General features: G+C 41.4%; 1 protein-coding gene across 2 annotated transcripts in view; it reads right to left on the reverse strand.

Annotated features, from left to right (window-relative positions):
• Positions 1-10101, reverse strand: part of tnni3k (TNNI3 interacting kinase) — a 24264-nt gene that overhangs the window by 7786 nt on the left and 6377 nt on the right. For both annotated transcript variants that reach the window (XM_024258784.2, XM_024258783.2), the window contains 11 exons: positions 9487-9591; positions 9323-9417; positions 9113-9262; positions 6072-6155; positions 5950-6006; positions 5719-5811; positions 5591-5648; positions 5324-5518; positions 3609-3713; positions 3476-3528; positions 194-246 (listed from right to left, as the gene is read on the reverse strand). In XM_024258784.2, coding sequence (XP_024114552.1) covers positions 194-246; positions 3476-3528; positions 3609-3713; positions 5324-5518; positions 5591-5648; positions 5719-5811; positions 5950-6006; positions 6072-6155; positions 9113-9262; positions 9323-9417; positions 9487-9591 — 1048 coding nt within the window. The remainder of the gene's footprint in view (positions 1-193; positions 247-3475; positions 3529-3608; positions 3714-5323; positions 5519-5590; positions 5649-5718; positions 5812-5949; positions 6007-6071; positions 6156-9112; positions 9263-9322; positions 9418-9486; positions 9592-10101) is intronic.

Below are 10101 nucleotides of genomic sequence, written 5' to 3' on the forward strand. Positions count from 1 at the left end.
ACCTGCTCGCCAAGCTCTAAGTAACAGCGAGTCAGCAGTTCAGACAAACTCGCATGAAGGCGGTTTTCCTGTCAGGCTCTGAGGTAATTGACGGCGGCAGAAGCATCCTCTCCTTTTCTGTCCAGAATGACCTTCAACCGCAGAGGCTGAAGAACGCTACGACTGATGGTTGGTCCTCAGAAGCTGCACCAACCCCGGGCTGCTTGGTCATGTTGTCCTCGTCCACCGACAGCAGGAACCTGGACTCTGCAGACACGAGGAGGGACATCCGAGTCAGAGGACACGAAGACGTTAGAAATACTCTGATGTCTGCTGTGAATAAATGGATTTGGGAAGAAAATGAGGAAGAGAGAAGTTTCATCTAATTTAATGAGACCTCCATCTTAACGTAGAACAATCTGAGCAGAAACTGATTTAAAATCTGTTTTTTCTTTATTTTCCTTTAAAAAAAAAGAAAACCATTGTATTCAAATAGCATTAAAGCATTGACCGCCCCTGACTTAAAACCCCTCTACTCGCTCTCATTGGCTGAGCAGCTGCTCAATGCCCCTCTGCCCCTCCCACCTGGTGCAGAGCTGCATGTAATAAAATCAGTAGAAGAAGACTTTTCTTTAGGTTTTATCTCCGTGCTGAACAGAGAAAAATCAGCAGAAGGAAACTCTTGGATTTCCTTGGAAACTGAGTTGTTTGTTAACCACACCCACATTCCTAATATGGTCATGTCATGTGATATATAATATGAATGATTCATGCATTTAATTTTCACAAAATTCCAGTAAGAAATGAGGAAGCAACAGGGGAACAGCGTTATGAACTCGTCAAACTAACGGTTGGAATCTTTGAATTCCAGCATTTCTAGCTTTTCGTGATGCCGGAGGAGTTCAGACGCGCTAGATTCCAATCCCTCTAGGACAAGTGTCAAAGTCAAGGCCCGGGGGCCGGATCCGGCCCTCCAGGTAATTCTATCCGGCCCTCCAGATCATTTTATTTTATTGTTATTAATGACCCGATGTTAACTTGAGCTCATTTCTAACTTGTATAATTTTGACAAAATATATTTTTATGGAGAGTAAAATATTGAAAGTTATTTAAGGTTTAAGTTGATTTATTCTGGAATAATATTCCTGCATTTTTATTATTTATATTATTATGTTAAAAAGTTACAGTTTTAAAGTTTAAAAAATTGTCATTCTGCTAACTTTTTGGACTATTTAAGCATTTACTAAGATTTTTTAGGCTGTTTTTGAGTTTAGCTAATATTTCAGCTACATGTTTTGGCTAACCTAATTTTCTTTTTTTAAGGCTAATTTGGCGTTTAGCTTATATTTTAGCTGGCTATCAGCTTCAGTGTTTTTAGCTATCAATTTCAGCATCTTCTATTTTAGCAACATGCTAGTTGTTTTGGCTAATTTAAGCTTTTTTCCAGTTTTTTATTATATTTTGATGTTTAGATATTTTTTCAGCTACATGCTAGCTGTTTTGACTAAATTAAGTTTTTTTTGTTTTGTTTTTTAGGCTAATTTAGCATTTAGCTAATATTTTAGCTGGCTATCAGCTTCAGCGTTTTTAGCTATCAGTTTCAGCATCTTCAGCCAAATTCAGCTTCCAGCATTCACTCTAACATTATCACAGGTAATGCTATATATCTAGTTCATAATTATGTTTTAAAAGTTATGGTAGCTAAAAATGTAGTTTTAAGTGTTCAATAAATGTTGATCCTGTTCGACCTCAGGTGAGTTTTGGATTTTGGCCTCTTGTGTGATTGACTTTGACACTCCTGATCCAGGAGAAGTTTATATTTGTAGAAAATACTAAAGGTAGTTCTAAAGGTCAATAAAACTTTAGCTCTGATTTTAGATTTAAGCTGCAATTGCTTGAGTTAATTTTTGTGAGATTTGGATGAACAAAAGTTGCTTTTCTCATATCGTGGGAAAATGTAAAAATTGCCAAATTTCACATTTTGCCACAAAATCTCCACCGAGCTGTAGGCCTGGTGGCCATCCCATAATAACTGCCCACCTACTAGATGCGCACAAACATTTGTGTGAGTTTTTGAGTTTGTGGCGGGGCTAAATGTTTGCACAAAGGTGCAGAAAGCAAGAATGTGACTATAATCTGCTCCTTCAGTCCTGAAACAGAATAATCGGTGATGCAGTTTTTAGGACCTCAAGCCAGAAAAATACAACTTTAATTTGTTCAAACTGTGGCTATTTTTTTCCTTTGCTTTGAACACTAAAAGTGCTTGAGACATTATTAGGAGTACCCTAACATATGATCTAATTCAAAAACTGATGCATAGTAATGCATAAATCGTGATAAATCATTTAAAAAATGACACCTTCTTTGTTCTGCATTAAGGTTTCTGTCATGAACTGGTCCTTTGTCGCCCCCCTCTGGCCATCAGTGGGATCCGTCACTTGAGCACTTCCTGGGTCTCTACACTACACTTCCCATCAGCCCCTGCTGTCACTCCCAGAAGCCCCACAGCTCTGATCTTCTGCCTCATTTGCCGCCTGCCCGACCCTCACCTGGACCCTGACCACCTCTCTGATGCCCTCATGCTGCTGTTTGACCTCTGCCTGCCTGACCCTGGTTTAGCTTTGTGGACCGTTAGCTGTTCTTCACTCTGTCTCCAGTCTGAGCTAATAGAACCTGCTGCACATGGATCCAGCCGTCTGCCCGTTCGTGCAAACAAGAGTTAAAAATGAACTTGATCGGTACGGCTAAGTATTGTATAAAAGCGGTTAATATTTTATTAAATATCTAGTTAATGCTTAATAATGCACAAGCTAACCTTTAACACTCTTTGTTTTCACCGGGTGTTTGAGTCACATCAACAATGACAGAAGTGAAATTGACCCCCCCCCCACTAGTATCTGATTTCAATCAGAATTTAAAGTAAAAACTTTAAAAAGGTTGAAATACTTGGTTAAAAACAAACATAACAAAAGTTTTTACTCTTAATGTTCACTGTAATAAATCACATTGTCAGTGTCTTAGTGGAGCTTTGCTTGTATTTTTTAGACACTTTTCACAATGTTTTGACTTTAACTTTGATTTGATTTTGATTATACATTTTCATTTTATCTCTATATGTTTGGTTTTTGCTCTAAAATATTTTTTTAAAGTTGAATCTCTATTTTTTTTATTTTTGCAGCAAGATAATGACAAAACTTACAGTTTTTGTATAGTTTCAGGTTCATTTTGGGTATATGTAAAAACATATCTGTTAAAACAGAAGCTGGTTTGTACTAAAGAAATGAACATCAAGAATTGTCTCAAAACAGTTTAAAAAAATAAATGAAAATCCCAAAAGTGGATCAGGACTTTAAGAGAAGAATGAAAGAATGATTTACGGCGGCGGCGGTTGAATAGAAGTACGTCTGGAACACAAAGCTGTTGTCATGGATTCTACAGGCTCCGCCCCTCATTATTACAGTATTTACTCCCTGAAAAGATCCCAGCGGGAACTCACCCCCAAAATCCGCCACCACGGCGTGACCGTCTTCATACAGCAGGATGTTGTGACTGGAAGGAAGAGCCACATCATGACAGTGGCGGTGGTGACTCCAGCGCCGCCCGCCATGCCTCACGGGCGCGGCACTGACCTGTTCAGGTCCCGGTGGATGATGGGCTGGGTCAGGTTGTGCAGGTACTCCATGCCTTTGGCCACGTCGATGGCGATGATGAGCTTGGACTGCAGGTCGATGAGTCTGTCCATTCACACATCATTAAAGCAGAAACACTTAATGTCGGATCAATGCCCCCCACCCCCCCATCACACTCAGCACCTTCAGCCGATCGATGGGGCAGTCTATAAAAGCAGCACCTGGCCGCGCATTTAGCAGAGCACTTCATCTGGATCGCTGATGGAGGATAATCAGCCCTGAAACAGTCAGATCACAGGCAGCAGCCTGACCTTTACTGACTGTAAAGCAGAGCCGGAATGCGCCCCGGGTCAGAGGGCTTTTATTTTGGTATCTGTGCGGCCCATGCTCCGTCTTTGTGTCTGGCGTGTTCATTTGCATGTCTGTGGAGTGACTTTGCATCACTTTGCATTCATTAAGCATCTCTTACTGTTGGTAGCAGTTCAGCAGGGAACAATGAGAAGGAAGGAACCTCTTTTCATTCGTGTGTTTTACTTTACAGCAGCTGGGCTTGTGTTGTGTCTGTAGAGCCATTTGGACACATTTGTGTTGTGTGTGTTTTTACTCCTCAGTTGTTGGGTTTTGTATGATGTATATTTCTGTCTCTGACATCAGTTCTTCTCTGCTGTGCATTTTATTTTTTCTTTATCCTTCTGCTCATTTTTTGCATAAATGGTCATCTCTTGTGGGAGAACAAGATCCCCCACTTTCTCCACCAGGAAATAGCCTGTTCCCTTTCTCCACGAGGAAATAGTCTTCTCCCTTTCTCGACCAAGAAGTAACCCTCTACCTTTCACCACCAGGAAACAGCCTGCTCCCTTACTCAACCAGAAAATAGCCAACTCCCTTTCTCCACCAGGAAATATACTGTTTCCTTTCTCGATCAAGAAATATCCTTCTCCTTTTCTCTGCCAGGAAATAGCCTGCTCCCTTCACCACCAGGAAGTAGTCTGCTCCCTTTCCCCACTAGGAAATAGCCTTTTCCCTTTCCTCACTAGAAAATAATCTTCTCCCTTTCTTGACCAAGAAGTAACCCTCTACCTTTCTCTACCAGGAAATAGTCTGCTCCCTTTCCTCACTAGAAAATAGTCTTCTCCCTTTCTCGACCAAGAAATAGCCTGCTCCCTTTCTCGACCAAGAAATAGCCTGCTCCCTTTCTCTGCCAGGAAATAGCCTGCTCCCTTATCCACCAGGAAGTAGTCTGCTCCCTTTCCCCACTAGAAAATAGTCGTCTCCCTTTCTTGACCAAGAAGTAACCCTCTACCTTTCTCGATGGCCTGTTCCCTTTCTCTACCAGGAAATAGCCTGTTCTCTTTCTCGACCAAGAAATAGCCTGCTCCCTTTCTCTGCCAGGAAGTAGTCTGCTCCCTTTCCCCACTAGAAAATAGTCGTCTCCCTTTCTTGACCAAGAAGTAACCCTCTACCTTTCTCCACCAAGAAATGGCCTGTTCCCTTTCTCTACCAGGAAATAGCCTGTTCCCTTTCTCCACCAGAAGTTTCTTCAGAGTTTGTACACTAAACCAAATAAACGTTTCTTTTCCGTCTCTAAACTGCCTCCCAGCTCAGACGGCCGTCTGCACGAGTCGGGGGTGGGGGGCTGTGGTAGCTAGCTGATCACTGTTTGTGTCATCCTGAGGGCGGAGTCATGCCAAGGATGTGACGGGACGGTCCATCACCTCTTCTGCTCGTGCAGCAGGGAGAACAAGGACCCCCCGGAGATGTACTGGGTGACGATTGCGAACTGGCTGGGGTCGTCCAGACACGCCCCCACAAACTGGATGATGCAGGGGTGGTTGAGGCGGCAGAGGATGGAGACCTCTCTGCAGAACATGTCCACGTCGGACTTGGAGCAGTAGGTGTTCGCTCGGTAGCTGTGAAAGAGCGAAAACAGAAGATCAGCTTTCGTCGCCGATGGGGGCGGAGTCTGTTATCAGTGAGAATACCGCTTTATGGCCACGATTTTGTTCCTGCATTTGCCTCTGTAGACCCTCCCAAAGGAGCCTGTGAGTGGAGCGCACACGCTGGTCAATTACAGGATTTGGAGGCCGGAGGGAAACGGTCGGCGACGGACCTGATCCGATGATTTCATTGAACTCCAGCTCAGACAGCTGCAGGTGGAAGTGGGACGGGAGGCTGGCCCTGAGAACCAGAACCTCAGCTTTCTCTGGAAACAGACGCAGAACATGAGATGCTGCAAAGCCTCAGTTCATTCAGTTCCTCCTCCACTGATGTCCTGGATCTCCATGTCTGCATCCATAACAACTTTGATGCTTGCAGGGAGGACGGAGCTCTGCTGTGATACCTTTAGTCATGCTCTTGATTTTTCCCAGAGGAGACGGCACAGAAACGTAGGATCCATCTGGAACAGAAAGTTTGGTTCAGCTGAAGATTCTGTGGATCTGGAGGAGTTTCTCCGGGAATCACCTCCTCCCGGCTGAGAGTACTCGTTGCACGGAGAGTCGTCTGGACGCTTGTAGTGCTTCAGTAGAGTCACGATGGCGTCGTGGCCTGGAAGAAGCAGACAGTCGGTTTTCTCCATCCTTCCTGTGTGCCAAAGTATCGATACTGCGACATATCGCGATAATTAGTCCTGCGATCGATTCTCAATGGTTCTCAACAAGTATCCATCTTTTATTTTCACTAGAAGAGGCTGTAAAACGTGATATTCGTCATCCTTTTTTACCGGGTGATTCTCTGAAATCGGTGCACTTTAGTGTCCCGCAGGTTTACTTCAATGTTTGTCATATAAATTAAGCCATAAAATGCATTTATCTTTATTTTATTTATTTATTTATTTGAACAGGGACAGTGCACTTTCACGTACATTTCTGTAAACATCAGAACAAACATTGACAGTAATCACATACTAGTGGCTAGATTATTATTATAAAATAATTTGAACAGTCAAAATGTGATATGTGTCCAAAGCTGACAACCAGTATATACATTTTCAAGTTTGTGCAGTTGTTTGACATGAAATCTTTAAGAATGAGTACATTACTGTTTAGAAATAAGCCACAGTTTAAGTTTTTTTAAGTACTAAAAGTGGGACATTCTCTTAAGTTTGGAGGGACACTATTCCAGATGTTACAGCCCTTAACAGAGAGAACAGTTTGTCCAAAATGGGTACGTCTGTAAGGCACAACACAGTCGCCCCTGGCAACAGACCTTGTGGACGCACCAGCACTAGATGTCAACTTAACAGATTCTCTCAGTGGAGAAGGTGCAAGTCCATGAATAATTTTTGAATATCGCACATGCAAACTTGAAGTATTTATAATTTTCAAAATTCAGAAAATGATCAGATTCCAAAATAAAACAGTGGCGATATGAGAGCGGCCTCTTAGCAAATATTTGGTATAAAATCTTTGGTATAAAGAGTCTATCTGTTTAAGAGTTGTGTCACTAGTGAGTGACCAGATTGTAAAACAATATCAATGTGTGAGAGCACCATGGCATGCAGAAATATCACTGCTGCTGTTGATGCCATAGATGCTCTGATGTGTCTGAACTTATACAAAGTAAATTTAACTGTTTTTGAAATTTTCTGGATGTGGTTCTTGAATCTAATGGAGGAGTCAAGAACCACTCCAAGATATTTGAATTCTTGAACAAGTTCATCCTTTCCTAAAAAACATTTGAGTTAGTGATTTGATTCTTCATACAGACAGTCTTTCTGGGGTTTAGGAGACATGACTTTGAGAGCCAGTCTTGGACTTGTACCATTGCTGAGGTAAGAACATGGCCGGCTTCATGAGGAGCTTCTGCTGCCGTGAATATTACTGCATCATCAGCATACATTTGTATATGGATGTTTTTGCATACCTCTGGTAGATCATTGATGTATAATGAGAACAAGACTGGCCCGAGTATGGATCCTTGTGGAACTCCAACAGTGCACTCTTGATCGGGCGATTTAACACTGTTGACCACTACACATTGTTTTCTATTTGTAAGATAGCATTTTATCCAGTCAATTGCTTTTTTTTTTTTTTTAGAAATTAAAATTAGTTAATTTGGCTGGTAATATTTTGTGGTCAACAGTGTCAAAAGCCTTCTTTAGGTCCACGATAACTGCTCCAATGCAACCCCCTTATCCAGAAACCCCTTTGTTTTTTCAAGAAATACACAAAGTGCAGACTCAGCTGAATAGTGACTACGAAGTCCAAACTGCATAGGATGCAATGGATTATGCATATCTTCAAATGTTCAATTTGTCGAACAATGGTGGGTCGTCTGTCCTCCTGCTCCTGGTCATGGACTGCACTTCTACTTCATCATCACTCGTCCCTCAGCTTTATCTGAATGAACTCTTAGATACGTAGTTGTAGAAGCTAATCTTTCTTTAACTGTTCTGGTATCTCCTGTCCGTCCTGGGATAGGATCTCTCCTTCATGTGGGAATCCCTAAGGTTTCTTCTTTTTTCCTGACTCAGGTTTTTTAGGAGTTTTTCCTTACCGGGAGGGAGGGTCTAAGGGCAGGGATAACCAGTTTATTTAGACTTAGTTTTTAACTATTGTTTATATTTTGAAGCCCAATGAGGCAAATCTCTTTGTGATTTTGGGCTATATAAATAAAATTGAATTGAATTGAATTAGAGAAAATACTCTAAGCTGAATTTTGAAGATGCTAGCTGAAATCACTGAAACTTATAGCTGAAAATGCTGAAACTGAGAGAAAGCTAAAATATTAGCTAAATGCCAAATTAGCCTAAAACAACACCTACGTTAGCCAAAATAGCTAGCATGTAACTGAAAAAAATATTTAAACTTCCAAATAGCGTAAAATCTGAAAAAGGTCAAATTAACCAAAATAGCTAGCCTGTAAATATTAGCCTAACTCCAAAACAGCCTAAAAACGTTTACAAAAGCCTAAATTAGCCAAAACAGCTAGCATGTAGCTGAAACATTAGCTAAACTCCAAAATAGCCTAAAAATCTTAGTAAATGCCAAAATAGTCCAAAAAGCTAGCAGAATGACAATTTTTAAAATTTTAAAACCGTAACTAACCAGAACTGATTAATAAAAATGCAGGAATATTATTCCAGAATAAATCAACTTAAACCTTAAATGACTGACTTTGACACATTTGCGTTATGGGGTTGAATTTAAAACAACTTAGGTGACAAATGAATTTCTAATAATTTGGGGGATTTTGTATCTTAGGTGGGAAACCATATTTTCTCAGAGATTCAAATAGTCCTTCATCTGACGCAATATTAAAAAAACACTTTTTTTTGGTAAAAAGGGAACAGAATTCAGAGAATAACCCAAATAATTGAAACATCAATTGTTGTTAATGCTTGTCAAAGACATTGTGTTACTGATTTCACCAAAGTTGCACAAAATGAGAAAAATAAAAAAATTAAATAGGGATATATTTTCCTTATAAATCTGAGTTCTTCTATATAATGTGAGTTATTAGAGAACATTTCTACCAATTATCACAGCATCATGATGTCATACCCTTCTCGTAGGCCCACATCAGGCAGGTCTGCTCGTCCTTCTCCCCGCTGGAGCGGCTCGGATCGCAGGCCACCAGGTTCATGTCGGCGCCGCTGTCCAGCAGGAACTGCACCAAGCGGATGTGGCCGTGGAAGCAGGCGCTGTGCAGAGCTGAAGGGAGCAGGGTGAGAGGCGTGGAGCGCCTTCACGCCAAACCGCCTGCTGACTCACCTGTGTGTCCGTCTCGGCCCTGGTAGTTGATGCTCATGGCGTTCTGGTTCAGCAGAAACTTCACCATCTCCAGGTCTTTGCCGTAGGTGCACGCACTGTAATGTGAACACCGCATCACTTCAACGTCACCCCGGGGTCAAGGGTCAACAAACGGCGAGCAGAACCTGTGAAGCGCCGTCTCGCTGAAGATGTTCTCCTTGGAGAGACTCTCCGGACCGGAAAGCTGAATGAGTTCCTTCACTGCAGCCGCTTTGCCGTTATAGCAGGCCCTGAGGAGACATCTGCAGCTGTATGGAGCTCAGTCAGGGCCGAAATTATTTCAAACCCAAATAAAACAACTTGAAAAAAATATTGGAGTTTGGCAAAAAAAATGTAAAATGTCCAAAACTTCTTGCCTTTCTAAAATGAACTTAATTCTTTGTAGCTTCAAATGTTCTCATTTTTAGATTTCAAAACTCAAAATTTTAATTTCCAATCTTTTTTTCACTTTCAATTCTTTTTTTCTGTTTTAAAATCTGAAAATGTTAGTTTCAAAACTTTTATGGGCTGTTGTGGCGCGTTGGGGCGGGGCTACCACAAAGGACCAAATCAGATCAGTAAGGGTGGTAACTTTAGTCCCGGTGCATTCACTGACTCTGAACTGTGATCATCATGCTCAGAAAGATTTGGGAGTTTAGCTAATATTTCAGCTACATGCTAGCTGTTTTGGCTAATTTAGGCTTTTCTTTTTAAGTTTTTTTTAGGAAATTTTGATGTTTAGTTATTTTTTAAGCGACATG

The sequence above is a fragment of the Oryzias melastigma genome, linkage group LG4 (assembly GCF_002922805.2).
Source record: "Oryzias melastigma strain HK-1 linkage group LG4, ASM292280v2, whole genome shotgun sequence".
Taxonomy (NCBI): domain Eukaryota; kingdom Metazoa; phylum Chordata; class Actinopteri; order Beloniformes; family Adrianichthyidae; genus Oryzias; species Oryzias melastigma.